At 42.7% G+C, this 22202-nt stretch overlaps 1 protein-coding gene across 1 annotated transcript in view; it reads right to left on the reverse strand.

Moving 5' to 3' along the window:
• The window catches only part of ACTN2 (actinin alpha 2), a 71156-nt gene that overhangs the window by 31373 nt on the left and 17581 nt on the right, over positions 1-22202 (reverse strand). The window contains exons 4-8 of the mRNA XM_087718055.1: positions 21459-21545; positions 12594-12681; positions 10078-10156; positions 8599-8680; positions 5688-5773 (exon numbers count right to left, since the gene is read on the reverse strand). Of these exons, the coding sequence (XP_087574181.1) occupies positions 5688-5773; positions 8599-8680; positions 10078-10156; positions 12594-12681; positions 21459-21545 (422 nt within the window). The remainder of the gene's footprint in view (positions 1-5687; positions 5774-8598; positions 8681-10077; positions 10157-12593; positions 12682-21458; positions 21546-22202) is intronic.

Raw genomic sequence — 22202 nt, forward strand, 5'->3', positions numbered from 1 at the left:
TACTGCCATACTTCAGATTCATTAAGCTGTTTCAGTGGATGACACACACAGGGATTTTCATCACCTAGGGATCTAAATAGGTTTCCATTAATGTCCCTGCTTAATTGAATCGTGATTAATTTAAAGTTTTACATCACCCTAAAATCCCTTTTTTTAAAATACTAAAATTCTACTGAATAATTCATGCTGTAAAGAAAGCTATTTTCTGAATTCCAAGTATTAAAAAAACATTCCAAGGCTTTAGATTGGTTCATACAAAGTATTTGTTTCTGTTTTGGGGTTGTGTGTGTGTGTTTTGTTCACTTGCTTATGGATTCATGTGTATGGAGAAACTCTGCTGTGAAAAGGTAATGTAATACAATGAAGTCATTCCTGTCATAACAGCATAGAGGTTAATGGCAAAATTGGCCATTTGCCTGTGTTAGTACCAACTTCATATAGGAAGTTTTTCTGCATGGCTGGGCCACTGCATGCAAAAAAGTGTAACCTCTTTGTGAGAACTGGTGCTAAGACACTTCACAGATGAAAACTTCTTCCATCGACCCTAGAATCCAATATGATTCAAGGAGAAGTATCTTAAAAGTCATAATATGGAATCCACTATGGAAAATACATGGAAATATGGGGTTTATTAGCTAATAAAGAATACCTGAAGCCTGACCATACTATTGAGCTGAGCTGTTGAGATACTTAGATTTCCAAAAATTAATAACCCAACATTGCACCTTAGAATTGCACTCTACAAGCCCATGTCCAACATGTTGCCTGCATTTCCATTCCAAGTGCAACAAATTCTGAAGAGCCTGTGCCCCAAAACAGATCCAACATGAGCCTGTGAAGAAACAATGAAGTGTTGGGTTTCTGGATAAACATTGTGCCTCTTTATGAAAAACCATTTCTTGAGGGCTGAGAAAAAGTAGTACAGTACAACAATAATCAGGCTTGAATGTGTCCTGAGTTCTGTCCAAGGTCCTGAAAACTTGCTCAATTCACCATAACATTCAAGAATCCAGAGGCTGAAAAAACAATTCCTTTTTTGTTCCCTCTTTTTACTTGGGACTTCCTGTCAGACCTGCCTTATGACCTGTCATTCAGTTGTATGTTGCTAGGACAGGACAGGACAGGACAAGACAGGACAAGACAGGACAGGACAGGACAGAAGTGTAGGCTGGAGATTGTACTGACACCAGCACTCTTGCTTTCACAAGACATATTTCATTTCACCAGCAATTATGACCAACACATCTAGGGATCACCAGATGGAGAGAAAAAAACATATGATGGATTGTTTGATATAGAAAATTTAAAAAGTGGAAATTCTGACAATTCTGAATCTTTATTGCGTTGCCATTCACTGGGTTAATTCACACAAGATACTTAACATAGTAACTGCATCAACCCATTTTGGGGGTTCACACAATGAATCCAACCCTAAATTAACTAAACAGTTTGGATCTGCACCATGTGCTAAGCCACAAAAAAAAACTACCTAAGGATAATACTAACCACGTTTGACATGCTGTGCAAAGGCACGTTAGGCTATCAAGGCCAGTGATAATCGTGACCCGTCAAAAGCGCGGACGGCAAAAGCGCGATCGACAAAATCGCGCCTTTGACGTCATCACAGCGCGACGAAAAAGATCGAAAAATTCAAATAAAAATTAATAAAAATTAAATTAAAGCAAGCCGATTCACATAAAGGTAAGGGTTAGGGTTAGGGTTAGGGTTAGGGTTAGCTTTAGAGCGTTAGCGTTAGCGTTAGGATAAGGGTTAGCGTTACGTTTTTCGTTACTTTAACGGTTAGGTTTAGGGTTAGGTTTAGGGTTAGGTTAAGAGTTAGGGTTAGGGTTAGGTTTAGGGTTAGGTTTGGGGGGGTTAGGGGAAGGTTTTAGCTTTATTTTTACATTTTTTCGATCTTTTTCGTCGCGCTGTGATGACGTCACAGCGCGCTTTTGTCGAGCGCGATTTTGTCCTACGCGCTTTTGTGGTGGAACCAGTGATAATATTACATCTTAGTTAAATGTATGCATTTTCTGCATATAGTGTGCTGATATTTTTCAACTATTGATCATTTATCAGATTATTCAATTAATTAGAGTAACATATATTTTCTTTATACTATAATATTTCTATGTCATTTTTAAAAACTAGGGGTTCATCTGTTACTTGATTTTTTTAAAGTATCTTAATTCATCTGTAGGTATAGCTACAGCTTTTTAAATTCTCATATAAATATTTGCATATTGTTTATTAAATGTATGTACTGTCAAGCAACTAAACTAAAAAGAGAACTAAAAAAGAGAAATACAATTAATAGCAAGTAAAATTAATAAATGAGAATGACAAACCAGATAGTAACAAAGCAAAGCGACTTCATGGGACAGTGATTGGAATGCAATATTGCAAGCTAATTCTGCTGACTGCCAGGGATTCGATCCTCACCAGCTCAAGAGTGACTCAGCCTTCCATCCTTCTGAGGTTGGTAAAATAAGGGCCCAGAATGTTGGGGGGGCAATATATTGATTTTCTGAATTGCTTAGAGAGGGCTGTAAAGCACTGTGAAATAGTATATAAATCTAAGTGCAATTGCTATTTTCCTTTGCCAAAGGCCAGGCAAAAAGCCTAGTCTTTGTGGCCTTTCTAAACAACAGCAAGTTGGGGCCATCTGGATCGGGGGGGGGGGGAGGAATCTCATTTCAGAGTGCAAGAAGTGCTACAGAGGAAGCTCCAGGGTCCTGATAGATGGCCTTGTTTAATCAAAGGGCTCTGGAATATGTCAACCCTGCAAGGTTGAATTGGCCATGCACATATTGTAGGAAACAGGAAATCCTTCAAGTAAGCAGGCCTTTTTCCATTTAGGGCTTTATGGCTAACAACCAGCACTTTGAATTAAAAATGCCATTGAGTTTATGGGGAAACACAAATGTCATAAAAATGAATATTTCTTCAAACCTAGCACTACTTCTATGCTAAAACCTTTATTTTAATTAGTCTTAACATATTTACATTTTTTCTTTGAGAAAGACTTTAGATTTTCTGTATCTAATTACAGTATTGTATTATAACAGTATCATATAATTTCAGTAGATTTTTAAAATCACTCCTGAGGTAGTAGTTTTTAATTTATGAATCTGATCATGACTCTGACTTAATCTGATTTTAATTTATGAACCTGCTATAAAAATAACATCTTTTTATTATCTCCTAATTTCTTTATAAAATGCACTAGAAAAGCCATAATCTTAATATGTGTATGTAAACATATTTTGATCTATTTACATTTCCTTGAAGGAAATTTAATAGAGTCATAGAAGCAAAAATAATATAATCATGAACTAATGTAAAAATAATATCCCCAAAAGTAGTTAATGACAAATGTCTCAGGATGAATAATTTGCGGAAAAAGCAACTATCAATTAATTAGTTTAGCAATATTAAGAACTTCACATTCTATTACATACATTTTGATTTACAATTTTTCTAGGTTTATTGATGCCCAAATGTACTATACTAACAAATAGTCATTTCAAAGAAATAGCAGTGTTAATCTGTTATAATAAAATCAGACATTTTTCAGTAGCATCTTAAAACAGAATTATTGCTGCATTAGCTTCAGTCATGATAAATAAATGAGAGCCACACAATTATTTTTTACTCATAGTTTTTTAACAAAAAAAAATTAATATTAGGAAAAACTTGCAGAAATGTTATTTGTGTTCTGTAATTTCCAGTTTAATCTTTGATTAATTCCAAAGGTTTCTATTACAGCTAGCTAGCTGATGTTTCATCTCTACTATTGGCAATGTAAACAACAAATTATCAATGCTCAATCACAAAATACAATGTTAAAGGAATCTATGCTATTATCTAGGAGGAGAAAGAAAGGACTGAGGGAAGGAGGCAAAAAAGAGGAATGAATTAACTTATCTCTGAATTTTTACCCAGAAAATAATAAACTGAGGATGATTCCTTCAGTGGCAATAATTTTTAATAAATCCTGATTTCACTTTACAGCCAAATATTACTCTCCATATAAAGTATACCCTAGCGTCTCTGCACCTAGCAAAAAATTATGTGGTATGTCTGGGTAACACATCTGTCCTCACAGCTAGTTGATCATGACCTTTCTGGGCTGAGCCTTTTACAAAAAAAGCCTAGATTTTCACATATATAGACATTATTACAGTATATCCAGTTCACATAACCAATGGCCACCTTGGCTGAGAAATTCCTGAAGGTCTAATCCCAGTTTGCCTGACAATTATCATCCTGGGGGAAACTGCCCCAAGGATATTCTTGTGGCAATTCTAGTTTTGCAATAGTTTAATAGCAAAGGTAAATTCTTTTTCTAAAAAGATTGACTGTCCTTGTCCTTCTCCTCGGTGATGATTAGCTGCAGAAAAATCTCAGACTTCACCAGAGTACAGTCTGAAAACTATTAAAATATTTATATTGAATCTGAATAATTGAGACAGTCTAATCATATTAGAGCAGCCGGAGAAATGCTTTCCTTCCATCACTATAAACTGCCTTGACACTGCAAAAAAGATTTTCCCCCACCAGTGGGTAGGCTTTGTCTGGAAAATGGTAGTGGCCTTTTCAAAAGTGATAAAAATTATCATAGTAATTATACAGATGGTCCTCAACTTAATAGCTATTCATTCAGCGACCATGTGTACAGTGCTGAACGAGGGACTTATTACCACCGTCTGAAGTCCTGACCATTGCAGCACCCACACCCACTCACTCACATGATCAAAATTCAGGTGCAGCCATCTTTATGGCTGTGGAAGCATTGCTTCCTCTCCCCCACTGGGAGGACTGGGCGGCCTTAGCTATCTAAGCCACTGGCATCTAGAAACCTGCCATGGGCCGAAAGGCCTTGGCTAGCTAGGCCCACCAGTCTGCGGGGCGCTTCTCTCCATCCCCATCACTCCCAAGAGAACTGGGCCTTCTGCCTGCCCTATCACGGCCACTTATCTGTTCTTTTTTTCCTGAAGCTGCTGCCAGGTAGGCCCAGCTGTTATGGTGCTAATGAAGGCAATCTTTCTCAGGGATGGTCCAGGATCAGGAACTTTGTGGGCTGACTTCGTGTTCCTTCCTCTCTAGCCTTGAGGAAAATGGCCTTCGCTAGCTTTCTAGATTAGCATCAGCTTGGTTCATCTCTCAGCAATTACAGGGAAAGGGAAAGATAAATAGATCCTGGCAACGGTGGGGTAGGGATAAGATCCAGGCCTCTTGGCAGAGGGATAGGAATCAGGGGGCCTGCACATAATGGGCCTCACTGGCCTGTGGCAGGTTTCCACATGCTGGTTAGTGCCAGGCCTGACAAGGCCTCCCCCACTTCCTGAGGTGCCCTTGCACAGTTGCTTTAATGATTGCAATGTAGAGAACTGGGATTGTGTTCATTGAGTGAGGTATTCACGTTTGTGTCTCGCTTAATGACCACAACAAATTACAACCAAAATTCCAGAGTCAGTTGTGTTCGTAAGTCAAGGACTGTTTTTATTTTTTCTGTATGCATCTATATATGCTTGTTTCTGCATGTCTATTAGTGCAGTGTTTCTAATAGCGCCATATACTTTATTTGTCAGTCCTAATTAAAAAAAACAAAACAAAGTGGTTTCAGAGTTAATGGAAACCTGGAACACAAAGCACACGGCAATCCAAAAGGTGATGATGCATACCTGCTCAGCTCCAGCAAAAGCATGATAGAAGCAAGAAACGTAAGTCATGATTGCTCTTTCATCAGGCTTGGGGGTATTCACAATGTCTATCAGAAAAGAGAAAAGAAAGAAAACAAGCACAATATGTAAAAGAACAGTAGCACGCAAGGGAGACACAATAAGTGCTCAATTTTGTTCTCTGTATTATTAGAGCCATTTAAACTGGAAGAAGAAAGCATTGACGCTAAAATGGAAATCCTGGAGAACAAAATTTGAAAATATCTAAGGTTTTTGAGAGGAATACTTGCAGACAAATCAGGTGCTGGCATGCTATATGGTTTGATTCAAAGACATTGGTGTATATTCAGGAGTGTATATATAGAGACTCAATGTAATCAAGAAGAAGGGTGCTTCTTCACATTCAAAATTCTGCCACGCCTTTTCCAGGCATGGCTTCAGTCCTGCAGAAATGTCTGTCATATTGACTTTTGTTATCCCCCTCAGAATACTCCATGTTTGTAATTACACAGATTGTTTGAAATGCTGAGGTTCTCCTGACTGGACTTTACAATCTGGGGTAACCATATACGGTGTTTCTAAATGAACACGGAAACTACTGCGGGATGCTTAGAAGTTTCTACCTGTCAAAGGCCTTTTCTAGAAAAAAAAATATAGTATTATAGTTTGTAGTATGTCATATCTGCATTGTTGTTTTCATTGTTTAAAAGTAATTATCTTTCCAGAATACAAATTTCAATGCATTATTTTACTTCCACATGGTAGAGATTTAATATTGTCCAACATATAAAGAATGGATCTGACAAATGCCCTCAGAAGTGCGAAAGAAAACAACTGTGATTATTTTTTAAACAAGGACTTTCTGAAAACTACCCATGCATTTTATAATGCAGCAAACTATAGCTTCTAAAAAGAAAACAGAAAGGAATCACAGGATAAGCAAAAAAATAACCCATACATTATCATAGCAGCCATAGAGCAAAAATACTCTACTCTTCTAGCACCAATAAAAACAAGAATGATAAGATAAGAAATCTTTTCAAGAGGGTTGACTACTCAATTATTTAAACAAGCATGTCTGGTAAGCTTGATCCCATCTTATATACCCCAAAATTGACATTAGGCTGCCCAAGTCATTTCCAGTGAGAAGAAATCCATGAAAGCATGTATTTTTGTTGACGATAAAGTTTATAGATCGCAAATCATTTTCCATCAAGACTTATATTTCCCTCAAGGATGGACTAGATCCATATTTCTTTAATAGTTAATTTCAAACTGAAATGAAACATTCTCCTTCTTAGGGATATGACCAAAGACAACAGGAGAAAAGAGATTTAATGAACCTGACATTGTACTGTTAAGCCATTCCAAAAGAAAGACAGGTAGCAAGCAAAAAGCCAGTAGATATCAATTGATCCTGCCAAACTTGCCTGATCTATCCATTTTTTAAAACTGAAAAAAACCATTGGGAAAGCGGCATGTTAAAAATATACTGTATTTATAAGAATGCCTTCGGCTTCCATAAATCTCACATCCTTAGAAAGCAAACAAGATGAATAGCTGCAGGGCAAGTCTTTATTTGAAAATGAACCTACTTAGCCCTGTAGAAAGACCAAAATAAAATCAATAAAGAACATCAGGAGATTAGTGTGGGTTCTTTTATGCCTTTATTTTTCTAGTAAATTGACACTTCCACCATGGCAGCCATGCTGAAATAAGGCAAGTACGAGACATACTTTCAAAATTTCAAATCTGCCAGTGAACACAAAAGAATTGCTTATCTGTTGTAAATCATGAAACGATTGTAATATTGTGCCATAGGTGTGGAATACCAAATGAGGCAAGCAAATCCGAGTAGCAACATTAGATGGGGACAAGTATCTCAACACTACAGAAGCTGTAAAAAAAAACAACCTCAAAATCAAGTCTTTTTTGCTCTGTACTGCATAGCCTAGCAATAATAAACAAGATGGGATGGCAAGTCATTTCATAGACCTGAATTATCTTCAGGAAAAATTTTCAGGGAAAGCATGAATAAATTGTGCTGATAGATGTTGTTCTCAACTGACAATATTCAACACTAATGCTAATATTCTTCGAAGTTGTCTAAGAATGTGTTGTTATGTCTCTGCTACCCTGTTTCCCTGAAAATAAGACCTCCCTGGATAAGGAGCCCAATTGAGATTTTGAGCACATGTGCTAAAATAAGCCATCCCCTTAAAATAAGCCCTCCCTGAAAATATTGCAACACAGCAGCAGCCATGAGATAACCATCTTGCCGCCTCCTGCACTTCAAAAATAATAAGACCTCCCCAAAAATAAGACCAAGTGCTTATTTCAGGGGCCAAAAGAAAATAAGACCATGTCTTATTTTTGGGGAAACATGGTACTTGGACTGGGGGGGAAGTAAATATGGCAACTACAACCCTCAAAAAGGAAGCCCTGCCCTTTTTAAAATAGTTTGTACAAACAACAAACATTAAAATAAGGGTTCAGGTTCAATTGTGTAGTCTGGTTTTCTTGTTCCTGACTTTCTGCATTTTTAGGTGCCAGGAGTTTCAGAAATTAATTTAGCTGGATTTAAATAATAATAATTCCAGCTGATTTAGGTCTTCAAATGATATTTTACTTGAAATCTTTGGATTTATGTTTATGAATTACTTGGAAAGCATGGAGTTATTGAGGGATAACTAAATGAATACAAGGGGGGAACTGAAAATTGCCCTCCCTACTGCTATTAATTTCAATTACATCAGAGAGCATTTTCTTATTCCAGTCTAAATGGAAATGGCAGGTAAGATGCAGTTTGATAAATCACAATGTGGAGGAAGGAGATCCTTTTCTTATAACATATGGGACAAAAAGACTTTAACAGTTGCAACCTGCTGCCTATTAAAAGCACATTAACTCACACCTTCTGCATCCAACATCTTTGGGATATCCAGGTATTTTTCAGCAACCTCCATGGCCAGGTTTATATTCCCCAGAGGGTCGTCCTGCACAGGAAGCAGAAATTACAATTGGTAAGTCCCTTATTTAAGGGCAAGGTTGCAGCAATTCAAAAGCAAGCACAGAATATGTTAGAGATTCACTCAATAGCAGCATTTTAAAATAAGATTAAATGTTTCCCCAAGAAGCATGGCAGATTTCCACGGCACCGTATCTTCCATCTTGACATTTTTAACCATATCCTGCTGACACTCTTACTCCTAAGTATGTTTATATAATATAAAAGTTAAGCATATGTCCCTTTATTTATATATATATATATATATAAATATAAAATTTATATATATATATAAAACATTTCAGTGGAATTTACTCCAATGCATGGTACTGATATTTCAGGGTTAAGGTAAAGGTAAAGGTTCTCCTCGCACAGATGTACTAGTCATTCCGAACTCTAGGGGGCAGTGCTCATCTTCGTTTCAAAGCCGAAGAGCCAGCACTGTCCAAAGACATCTTCATGGTCATGTGGCCAGCATCTTCATGGTCATGTGGCCGAAGGTGCACAGAATGCTGTTACCTTCCCATCAAAGGTGGTTCCTATTTTTCTACTTACATTTTTAATGTGCTTTCGAATTGCTAGGTTGGCAGAAGCTGGAACAAGTAACGGGAGCTCACTCTGTTACACAGCACTAGGGATTTGAACCACCACACTGCTGACCTTTCTGATCGACAAGCTCAGCATCTTAGCCACTGAGCCCTCAGGGTTACTAGAGAACTATTGAAAAACTGTTGTGGTAAGACAAATTTTGGAAGGAGTTGCTGGTGTGCTTCACTTGAGTGCTCCTGCTTTCACCTTCCCTGCTTTCATCTTAGGGATTTCCCCGGTAAGCTTCAGACAGACACACAAAAAGATGGATGTGACTTTGCTATGTTTGCCACCTTGCTAAACTAAAAGCTTAGTTATTAGTTATGCCTGCTGTTTAACTCATACTGCATATGAACCAAACAATGTGTGGCAGCCATCAAGCTTTTCAGCTTTGCATATTGTATGAACATACCCTAAATGCATCAATGCAAAGAAAGATCCTCTATGTCTCTCCAAAGATTTCCAGAAAGCAAAGAAAGGCATGCAGAAAGAAAAACTAATAGGCACACAATATAATCCGGATACTTTTCATGGCTTGTGGTTTAGCTTAATTGGGATCACCTACTGCAGTCTTAACCATAGTGATTGGCCATTATTAGTGGGAGAAATTTAAAATTAGCAGAGGGCACCTGGTTCAGGAAGACTGTTCTATACTTGCAGGTCAAGAGCCAAAGAAAGAAGGCTCATTTCAAACTACAAAACAAACATATCTCTATATGTAGTATGTGAGCCAAATCAGTGCAAACCATCATGCCAGATTGGTGCAAGTTATCATGCCATGCCAGCAAAATTAATGACCTTTGAAAGCTTGGAGTAGTCAATAAGATCTGGTCGGTGTCTATGAATCAGTGCACAGAGACCAAGGCCATCTTTCCAGCTTCAGGAGAAGAAACCAAAAATAAGGCGACAATATATTAATTAAACACTGATTTTGCCAGATAGTGCATGGTCTGACAATATTCAACAATTGTATCACATGTCCAATAGCAATAGCTCATAAGTTTCAAAAAATATTTAAAATGTTGATAAGGAAGAGGCATTTTAGGATATTATCTTGTAAGACAAATTTCATTGACTTTTGTACAAAAAAAAAACCAGAGAAATTTCATGCATAGTGCACTAGATGATAAATGACTGCTTACTTATTTTTTCACGGGGCAAGAATCTACAGTTGGCTGGAGCAGATGGGCTGCTCATTTCACTCAGTGGTTTGTCCATCTTTTTATTTACTTTTAAGTATCCAGGGCATACTCAGGGTAGCTCAGAAAATATTGCTCGCATATCATTTAGAAAATCAGTCTTAAAGTTTTAAACCAGCAGCCAGCAAAAGAGCACAGGCCACTCACACAATCTGAAAAGTCTGGTGGAATGATGAAAATGTTTGAAATAAATTTCTCAGAGCTCCAATGGATTGTGTCTAGAACCTAAACATGGGAATGACCTGCCGTACACAGACAGTAAGACATGTGTTGAACAGGAGAGTTCATCTCTCCAATGCCTTATCAGGAGTTGGACATTTTATGTAGGAGAAAGTATAATTCTTCTGAGTCAATTATTTGATACATTACAGTAGTTAGTTTATCCGGCAAAATGTCTCAGCCAACACTCCCAGCTCTTGTCTATGACATTCTCAGTCATTCAGGTCATGGTTGTCCCAAAGGTGCTTTTTCAAGCAAAACATTTTCAAAGAAAAACCAGAGAGTCCAGTTGCCTCTGGAAAAAGCATCTCTGATATTCCCAGCTCTTCTGAAGATGCCAGGTTTGGGAAGCTGGGTCTATTTATTTTATCGCTTGTTAATGCATTTTTCATATATATTATTTTTAAAATGGTATTTGAAGCCAAACCCAACAATCCAGTAATTACAAGTACTATAAAAATAGGATATTTGGTAAAATCTGTTCTTAACTACCTACAAGCAAAGACCTCAACTATCTGTAGGTCAGAGACCATTCTCAACAACAGAGATGTTTTCTTCTATTCTTATATGTATATATGTATTTACATAATCGCTATGACCTCCTATCTCACAATGGTAACTCTGGGCATTGTACAGAGATTAAAACAAAAGCCACAACATAAATAGCCATGATCTTCAAGTTATTTGTGTCTTGGATTTTTCTACACACTGTACACCTAAGGTTTTATTGCTTTCTGTTCTTTGGAGTAAGAGCGTTATGAAACTTGAAAGCTTGCATATCTATTTATAACCTGATTAGATCCAAAATGAAAACAAGTGTCTTTCTTTTTTTAATCTCAGCAGCAACTGCTGGGGATAAAAATTAGCATTTATTAATCATGCCACAATGCCCAATTTTCACACTATTTATAGGTTCTGTGAAAGGGATCTTTCTTCCACTATTTCTGCCAATTTCAACATACTTGCAATATAAATTGATTTCTAGAAATTATACAACAGATTTACGTTGTGCAGATGGAAGTAAGACAGTGTTAGATTTTTAAAATATTTTGTCGCCAGTACATTACGATCGGGACTTCTGTTTATTCCCCCAAACACTAGTTGTAGTAATTTCAGAGCCAAGGTGGCGCAGTGGTTAAATGCAGCACTGCAGGCTACTGCTAGATCAGCAGGTCAGCGGTTCAAATCTCACCGGCTCAGGGTTGACTCAGCCTTCCATCCTTCCGAGGTGGGTAAAATGAGGACCCAGATTGTTGGGGGCAATATGCTGACTCTCTGTAAACCGCTTAGAGAGGCCTGAAAGGCCTATGAAGCGGTATATAAGTCTACTGCTATTGCTATTGCTATTGCTAATTTCCTTTCTAATTAGGCCTCTTCCATCAAAGAGCACCTATGGTGACATGTGAAATAATCTCACTGCTGACTCCTTTCACATAGGGTGTCCATTTTAATTGCTACAATGATCTGGGAGCCCCTATACTCATGCTGGCTTTGTAGAGTTATTCCTGGCCCTTCTCAAACTGCAAAGAAAATATGATGTATTGCAGGAGTGGATTCCGGCAGGCTCTACTGCCAGTTTGCTTGTTTGTGTGCTTTGCGCACGTGTGCTTGATGTGAGCTGTGCGCATATGCGCAGTGCAATTAAAATTGTTCTGTGCATGTGCAGAACTGAAAAACAAGATGGTGCTGCCGATGGCGCAGCCTGGAGAACCGATTCAGGGGCCACGCATGGCAGGCCTGGGTTGCTGCTGCCAAACCACTACCGGTTCAGCTGAACCGGTAGGAACTCACCACTGATGTATTGTGTGTTCTCCATTTCCAAATGTACCATTAAGGATAAAACACATCTACATAATTAACAGGGAAGTCTTTACATCTAGAAATGATTCACTTTACCTAAGATGGAAATTTTGAATGTTCACATTTCGGTAAGGTGCCGTTTTTCTTTGACACCACAACAGCAGTCCTTCTTTGGCAGATGTCTCTGAAAATATCATCAAAGAAGATTTATAAAGAATAACAGAAATGCTCACTACAATACATAGCAGACCTTCAGCTGAGAGTTGGACATTTACCTCAGATGATATTGCTTAATTCAACAGATACAGAAAGGGTTTCCAAGGAAATCTATACCAGAAAAATAGTAAATACACTATCCAGTTTAGGAAATCTGTACCAGAAAAATAGTGAATACGCTATTCAGTTCAGTTATGAAAATATCTCCCTCTCTTTCTTCCGTATGGTTTCTTACAAAATGCAACGATTGAAAGTTAACGCTCTGTATGAAAAGGAAACTCTAGAATTCTAGAACTCTAGAATTGATTGTAAACTTTCCTTATGATTTTTTTTCTATCATGAAGCCATCTGTTCACTTATTTTTCTTTAATATTTGCATCCTGCTTCACTTACTCAGGAATGATGTCATCATTCATAAGAAATTTCTTTTAAAAATGATTTAATTTGGTACAATAGAATCAGGGTAAATTTGTCAGGAATAATTATTCTCTCAATTAACCAATGAAATATAAAAATTGGTTGATCTGCTACATATTGTCTACTGTAATGGATGGCAGCTGCTTGCTTGAGTAAAATGTTGGCAAAAAATCTATAGCTGCCCAAATTAATCACTTCAATATTTTACAATATTAAACAATCTTCACACAGTAGCATAAAATGATGCAGTATCTACACACGATACTACCAAACAATTCTCCAGTCTCCACGTGGATGTTATCACTCAATTGGATAAAATGTATTTTCCCCAGAACAGAACTTAGGAAGAACTTACTATTCACTCCTTGTATTTCATAACTCCAGTGCAGCAATTCTAGTATTTCTCTCAATACAAGGTCATAAAATGTCCTATTATGGTTACTGGATGGATAATCATCTCATAGAAAATGGAAAGTCCATTGGCATTGGTAAATTATCCATATGCTGAGCTAAAGTGGGAAGCAAAGAACCTGAGGCCCTACCGATCTGTTACAGTAATAAGGGGTGTTGAATACTAGCGCGGGAATAAAGGACTCCCTTCTGATTGGTTCCCGGGCGGAGCCGGTTCAATCCTCGCCCCGATTGGTCGAGCTACGCGACGGCCCATTGGCTCCTCGTTCAAAACCCGGAGGTATAAATGTTTGGCGCGAACCACGCCACGTTGAATCGTAGTCACTCTGTTCTAAATAAAGGTTGCTGTTTGCATACCCGCTTTTGTCGCGTCCCTTCCCTTCGCTCCAAGATGCAAAACTGGCGACGAAGGTGGGATTCCGATTCCCGCGACCACGGAGAAGAACAAGCCAGCTGCCACCGCGTCTGAACCAGCATGAACGCTATCCTCAGGCTGAGAACTCCGGCAGCGAACGCAAAATTTTCTCCGCCCTCTTCCTCCCCCTCTCTGGCTCCTCACCACGATGGCATCAGCGCTTCCTCCTTTCGCGCCATTCGGATCTGCCGGAGAATCATGGGACGGCTTCATGGAGCGCTTCGAGTGCTACTTAATCGCATCGAAGAACCAGGCACAGACCGACGAGGAGAAATGCAGCTTCTTCTTGTCCTGCTGTGAGCCTTCCATGTTCGCCTCTGCGAGAGCCCTGGCCACCCCGAGGCCAGCCTACAAACTTGGGTGGGACGAGCTAATGTCCAGGCTGAGGAACCACTACGCTCTCTCACCCTCTCTGATCGCACGCCGCTTCACCTTCCGCCGCCGAGTGCAGAAGCCCAACGAATCCATCAGCCAGTTTCTAGAGGTTTTGCGCACAGTGGCCGCCCAGTGCGATTTTGCAGACCTGGAGGAGAACCTCGTGGAGCAGTTTGTATGCGGGGTCCGCGACGTGCATTTGCGCAGCCGCATGCTCCGGAACCACAAAATCACCTTGGTGCAAGCCGTGGAGACCGCGCGAGCAGCGGAGCTCTCCGAACAATCCACGGCCGACATCGAACGCCTCCAGCTGAAAACCCCCGCGCAAACCGCCGCGGGGCCTTCCACCCAGACGAACCTCGTCGACGACCTCTCTCCTGCTGAAGACGAGGAGGAGGAAACCGTCGGACAAATGAGGACGCAGCCGAAGCGGAGGCCACACCAGCAACCACCGACGCCCGCTCAGCCAGTCTCAAACGCACCTTGCCGCGGATGCGGCGGCCGCCACAGCCGCGCATCCTGCCCGTTCCGTTCCGCCGTCTGCCGCCGCTGCCGAGGAGAAGGACACCTCACCAGGGTCTGCCGGGCTCTCGTGCCAGCCCCATCGTTCATGCAGCCCAGCGACCAGCGCCAGGCACCGCAACGCCGCCAACAGCCACGTCCTGCGAGGCGAGCTGAGGACTGCCACTCAACCTACCAGCCCTCCGGCGCCGACTGCGTGGTCTACCAGGCTTCCCACGTTCCCGCCGGCGATCGCAAAATCAGCACCGCCGTCCGACTCGAAGGTCAGCTTTGTCGAATGGAGGTGGACTCCGGGTCTTCCCGTTCTCTCCTATCTTGGGCCTTGTTTTCCCGCCTTTGTCCCGGAGTTCCCCAGAGCCAATTGCGCCCCGTCGGGGTCTCCCTCCTAGACTACCAGGGAAATGGGATTCCCACGGCAGGAATATTCCACATCCAGGTGGAATACGGAGACTTTAAGGGGAAACTCCCAGTTCTAATCGTCAGGAACGATCTGCCCGCTCTCCTTGGGTTGGATTGGTTTCCCGCCTTGGGCCTCACCATAGAGGGGGTGCACAGGGTAGTCCCCCTCACCGTAGATAGCGTTCTAGATGAGTTCGCAGATGTGTTCGATGGGAAATTGGGCTGTTATAAGGGCACCCCCATTTCCCTCTGTCTCGATCCCCAGGTCGCTCCCATTAGGCTGAAGGCACGCAGGGTCCCCTTCGCATTGAGAGCAAAGGTAGACGCTGAACTTGATAAGCTTATAGAGCAGGGGGTAATCGAGCCCGTAGATCACGCCCGTTGGGAAACCCCCATAGTCCTCCCGGTCAAACCCGACGGATCGGTGAGAATATGTGCCGACTATAAGTCGACCATCAATTTGGCCCTGCAGGCAAATCCATATCCGGTTCCCGTAGTGCAACACCTACTCCACTCCTTAGGGCAAGGCCGCATTTTCGCCAAGCTAGATATGGCACAGGCCTACCAGCAGCTTCCCGTAGACGACGATGCGTCTACAGCCCAGACCATCGTCACCCACCGCGGGGCCTTCCGTTGCCGCCGCCTCCAATTCGGCGTTTCGGTTGCCCCGGGAATTTTTCAGAGCCTCATGGAGCGGGTGCTCCATGGGCTCCCAGGCGTCGTTCCCTACTTCGACGACGTCCTGGTCGCAGCCCCCAGCCACTCGGAACTCCTGAAAATACTGCGGGAGGTTCTCACACGTTTTAGGGAGGCAGGACTGAAACTAAAGAGCAGCAAATGCGAAATTGCTGTTCCCAAAGTAGAATTCTTGGGGTTCCTCATTGATGCCCAAGGCATCCACCCCACTCCCTCCAAAGTTGCCGCCATCAAAAACGCACCTGCACCCACCTCTAGGGCGGAATTGCAGGCGTTCCTGGGGCTTTTAAACTTCTACGCCCCTTTTATTCCCCACAAGGCGTCGCTAGCTGAGCCACTACACCGACTGCTTGACCGGTCAGCGGCCTGGCAATGGGGTAGCCGTGAAGCGCACGCGTTCGCGGCTATAAAAGACATTTTGACCTCGTCGGCAGTCCTAATTCAATATAGCGATAGGATGCCCCTAGTTCTGACTTGCGACGCCTCTCCCTATGGCATAGGGGCGGTCCTGAGCCATGCCCTCCCGAACGGCTCAGAGGCCCCCATAGCTTTCTATTCCCGGACACTCTCCTCCACGGAGCGGAACTACAGCCAAATCGATAAGGAAGCCCTGGCTGCAGTGTCCGGCATTAAGCGGTTCCATGACTACCTCTATGGTAGGAATTTCACCCTTGTCACGGATCACAAGCCGCTCCTGGGGCTACTGGCAGGCGACAAGCCAACCCCCCCCCATTTTGTCTCCCCGCATGACACGCTGGACGGAGTTTCTAACGGCGTATTCGTATACGCTGTTATACCGTCCGGGTAAGCAGCTAGGGCACGCAGACGCCCTGAGCCGTTGCCCTTTGCCAGAGACGGACACAGCCCACGTGCCCGCGCTCTCTATTTTGTCCATCGCCGAATCCGACCTCCCCGTCTCTGCCGCGGACGTCGCAGCTTGCACAAAGGCTGACCCCGTCCTATCCCAAGTAGCTTCATGGGTTTTGAGGGGTTGGCCCGCGGAAAAGGTAGCGGAAGGATTCCAACCATTTAAAGCACGACAAGCCGAACTCGCCCTTCACGGGGGTTGTCTTGTCTGGGGGGATAGGGTAGTGATCCCCACAGCCCTGCGGGCACGAATCCTGCCCGCACTCCACAAAAACCACCCAGGCATAGCGCGAATGAAAGCCTTAGCCCGTAGCTATGTGTGGTGGCCCTTGCTAGATTCGGAAATTGCAGAGTACGTAGGCCGATGCAGGATCTGCCAAAACTCTAGGCCGAATCCCCCCACAGCCGCCCCTCGTGAGTGGGAAATCCCTAGAGGCCCATGGTCCCGTTTACACATTGACTTTGCCGGCCCCTTCCACGGCCGAAACTTCATGATAGTAGTCGATGCTTACTCCAAGTGGGTGGAGCTGGTAATCATGACCTCCACCACAGCAGAGAGTACAGTGAGGGCCCTTCGTAAGATGTTCGCCACCCATGGGTTACCGGATGTGATAGTCTCATATAATGGGCCCCAGTTTACCTCCACCACGTTCCAAGAATTCCTGGCCGAACAAGGAATCAGACACGCAGCCACCGCCCCTTATCACCCAGCTAGTAACGGCCGGGCGGAGCGCGCAGTTCGCTCAGCCAAAGAAGCTTTGGGCCGCATGGACCAGGGCGACTGGCAAGAAAGAGTGGCGGCTTACCTCTTGAGCCAGCACTCCATACCCTGCCCAACGACTAATAAAAGTCCCGCGGAGCTCTTGATGGGTAGGAGATTGCGAACCCCCCTAGACAGGCTCCATCCACTTTACGCAGGGGATCTGCCGAGCAACCTGGGGGCCCTCCCTTCCCACGCGTTTAAGTTAGGGGATCCTGTATGGGCCCGCTCCTTCTCTGGGGATCCACGGTGGGTTCCCGCAACCATCACTGCTCTGACTGGCCCCTGTTCCTTCAGGGTCGGCCTGGCCGACGGAACACAATGGAGGCGCCACGTGGACCAGTTAAGGCGACGCCTCCCCGCGGAAACAGACGGCCCGAGCCTCTCAGACACCCGCTCTCAGCATGAGCCACCCTCGATGACCTTCCCCCCAACGGACCGCCTCCACCCGGGGAACGGGGGACAAGCCGATACGAAGTTTTCGGACAGACGCGCCTCACCCGGCTACTCCCTTCCTCGAAGCCCTTATCGAGACTCTGAACCTACACCCCAACCAGACTGCACGGGGCCACTGTCGGACACTCCTGTTGCCACGGAGACGCCACCCCGGGCAAATGGACATCGGGCACGGGGCCCGGGGCCAGCGCCATCTCACGGGACCGCGTCGCAGATTCACCGCCCCGCCACGGACACACCTCCGCCGGCGGTTCCCCCCCCGACGACAACCGCCGGGGAGCCACGAAGGTCGGGACGAGAACGTCACCGTCCCACCTACTTACAAGACTATGTTTGCCCTTCCTAAGGGAACTCTTTGACTAGGGGGGGAGGGGTGTTGAATACTAGCGCGGGAATAAAGGACTCCCTTCTGATTGGTTCCCGGGCGGAGCCGGTTCAATCCTCGCCCCGATTGGTCGAGCTACGCGACGGCCCATTGGCTCCTCGTTCAAAACCCGGAGGTATAAATGTTTGGCGCGAACCACGCCACGTTGAATCGTAGTCACTCTGTTCTAAATAAAGGTTGCTGTTTGCATACCCGCTTTTGTCGCGTCCCTTCCCTTCGCTCCAAGATGCAAAAAGGGGTATCAATCTTTCCTCCCAACCAGAGGAGAAAACAAGAGGCTCTTGGCCCATTATATTGGGCAGGCAGAGAAAGAGATTTGAACCCAACAACTACTATGAATAGGACTTTCTTTCTATACTTGTCTGTTCTGAATTTCTTCTTCAACTGTATTTCCAGATCTTGCAATAAGAATAATTTATCAGAGAGTTGCTGTCAGCATTGACTTCATTTAGTAATCAGGAAAGAAACCACTCGACTCCATTTGAATTGAAATCAAGTGTACTTTTACTAATTAAAAACGAACAGTTGCAAAGCAAAGCTGAGTCTGGTTAATTAGGCGCGAAAGCGAATAATATCATGTAGAATTCAATCCCCTCCCCTTGGCACCCCCGTACATAGTCCAATTATAATGCACTCAACTGTCAGGTGGGAGATAACTTCAAAAGGATGGAATGCTGGACAGTTGGCCTTGGCGGGAAACTCCCTTCCTCCACATGCGCAGTAAGGTGTCAGATCAGCGTCTAGAAACTTCCTCCAGTACATCATGATTCCTCTCCCAAATACCATGCCCCCCCTCCCCGTTTCAATGACAGACGAAGCAGCAGCAAAGCAGAGGCTGACAGTTGCATTCTTGATTTGCTATTATTGTTTGTTTGTAAAAGCCTGATATGAAATTCTTTTGTGTTTGGAAGACTGATATTTGTGCATTCTTATATATATAAATAGTCTATGTTGTATTTTATTTGTGCTTGTTCTTCTGTTATACAGTTTGTTTTGACTGCTCTTCTTGGAAGCTGGATTCAGATGATAATGTTGACTTGGAAGTTCACACAAGAAAGTTCCCAGAGCCAAGCCACCACAAGAATTTGAGGACATTGTAGACATTGGCTCACTGCCCTATTTTACTCTTTTTAAAAAAAACCACCAACTTTACTATCAAATTATAGTAGGGTGGGACAGAATGACAAGCAAATGACATGGAATGCATTAAATCAGAATCTAAGTGGAAATCTTCTAAAGTGCAAAAAGATCCCTGCTCATGAAAAGATGTCAAGAAGATTTCAGCAAATTAATTCAATCATTATCTTAAATAATTGATATTTCTGTTTTCTTTCTTCAAGGAGATAATGACCATAGATCCACACCTTCCATCCCAAATAAGGACAAGATTAAACTGGAAGACACAGAATGGTACATTATTACTATATTTGCTTGATGATAGGAAAATAATAGTGTTCAAGCAAGATTTCTGTCAAGAATGCTCTGTTTGAAAGTGGCTGTCTAATCTTTCTATCAACCTTCACAATTACCTCTCTCTGTGTGTTTGTATATGTGCATTTATCCCTGTTTAAGTACAGCGCTTTCTTTAAATTTTATATTTAGCCACATTATTTGTAATAATAATAATAATTTGTTCCCATATGGAGGAAATAATTTGAGGTTACAAATAGCTACAGTAAAACTAAAGTCTCATTTGAACTAAATTTGACTCCTGATGACTTGGTGGATCCATCCATGCTGTTTTCTTATTAACAGTATGGAATTGCCTTGCAGCTGTCGCCTTCTGGGATATTTTTTTCAATTTCCTAATGCTGCCTACAACCTGGTATTCTCTGGTAGCCTCCAACCCAAATGCTATTCAGGCTTGGCCCTACTTAATTTCCAAACCAGAGAACGTCAGCCAAATGCTAGCACTTGTTAAGGTTGTTTACAAGTAAATGAACAAAATAAGAATTTAATAAGGGTGACATATTGTTTGCATATCATCTAATTTAACCTTATGATTCACAAGGAACTCTATGTTTCCAATTGATCAGTCCACTTGTAGGAGAGGCAGATTGTTGGAGATAAAAGTACTGTATATACTCGAGTATAAGCCTAGTTTTTCAGCCCACTTTTTGGGCTGAAAAAAGCCGCCTCGGCTTATACTCGAGTCAGTGAAAAATTTGCCCGAAATGGAGGAGAAAAAGGGGCGGGGCCATGCCGCTGGGTGACACTCGTGAATGGCCCAGTGCCCCTGTGAGTTTCCCCTCCCTCTGTGTCAGTTTGCCGCGCAGCGCGCACCGCACCATCCCCCCTCCTCACGTTCTAATGTAATGCAGGGCTGTCTTACGATTCCCCTTCCTCCCCCTCCTGCCGCTCTGCAACGATGTCCCACCTCCTCCTTGTGATGGCAAGCAGCCACATAGCGATGTCCCACCTCCTCTGGTACAGTGATCCAATGATAGGAATCACTGTGCCGTGTGTCATAGGAGGCGGGACATCGCTCCCGCGGCTGCACGGGACATCATCATCACAGCGGGACATCAGCATCATGAGGTGAGTGAAGTATTTCATTGAATACACCACTAGTTTACTGTTTTTCTTTGAAATAAATATTCAAAAACATTATTGGTATCTATTTTTATTTTTGAAATTTACCGGTAGCTGCTGCATTTCCCACCCTAGGCTTATACTCGAGTCAATAACTTTTCCAGTTTTTTGTGGTAAAATTAGGTGCCTCGGCTTATATTCGGGTCGACCTATACTCGAGTATATACGGTATCACTCATTTTAATGCGTTTTTCGAAGAAGAGAATAAAATTCACATTTCCGTTTCTTTATGAGATCTGTTTACTCTACTAGAAATAATAATAAAGAACAAAGCAGATCAGCAAAAAGCAGTCGTAAATACTTCTTGGTAAGTTGCGTAATTGCTATACTGATGTTTACCTGAGAATTCACTGTTGTCAATAAAGCTATAGCCAGTTCAATCAATCTTTATCCCCGAATCAAGTCTATTTGACACAAAAAGTTGAAGACAACATTATAGAATAGTCTTACCTTCCACTGAGATATCTTGAATAGCAAAACGGAGGATGATAGTCCAGATCATACCCAGAGTCATTTTCACATTGCCATCCACAATTTCTGGAGAGAAATGGATTGGATACAACAGGGTCATCAATACAATAATATGTGGTAGAGGTCATTTGGGATTCATTATGTTCCTTGTGCATACTTATTTCATGATATCTTGCTGGCAGATTCATAGTTCTACTTTTAACACTAATTCTACAAGTGGTTCTTGACTTACAACCACAATGGAGCCCAAAATTTATGTTGCTATATAAAACATTTGTTAAATGAGTTTTGCCTCATTTTACAACCTTTCTTGCCACAGTTGTTAAGTGAATTGTTGCAGTTGTTAAGTTAGTCACCTGGCTGTTAAGTGAATCAGGCTTCCTTATTGACTTTGCTTGTCAGAAGGTTGCAAAAGGGGATTAATTAAATCCAGGACACTGCAAATGTCATAAATACGAGCCAATTCCCAAGCGGCTGAATGCTGGTCACATGACCATTGGGATGCTGCAATGGTTGTAAGCAGAGGTGGGTTCCTACTGGTTTGGATCGGTTTGACTGAATAAGTAGCAACTTGGCCTGCCACACCCCCTAACTGGTTCTCTCGGCAGTGCCATAGGTGTGGCCGTCTTGTTTTTGGCTTCTGTGCATGCACAGAAGCATTTTTTTAGTACTGCGCATGCACACATAGCATGCATCAAGCACATGCCCGCACAACCTGTCCCT

Source organism: Thamnophis sirtalis, unplaced genomic scaffold (genome assembly GCF_051295495.1).
Source record: "Thamnophis sirtalis isolate CommonGarterSnake01/CBP01778 unplaced genomic scaffold, rThaSir2_p1.2 scaffold_6, whole genome shotgun sequence".
Lineage (NCBI taxonomy): Eukaryota > Metazoa > Chordata > Lepidosauria > Squamata > Natricidae > Thamnophis > Thamnophis sirtalis.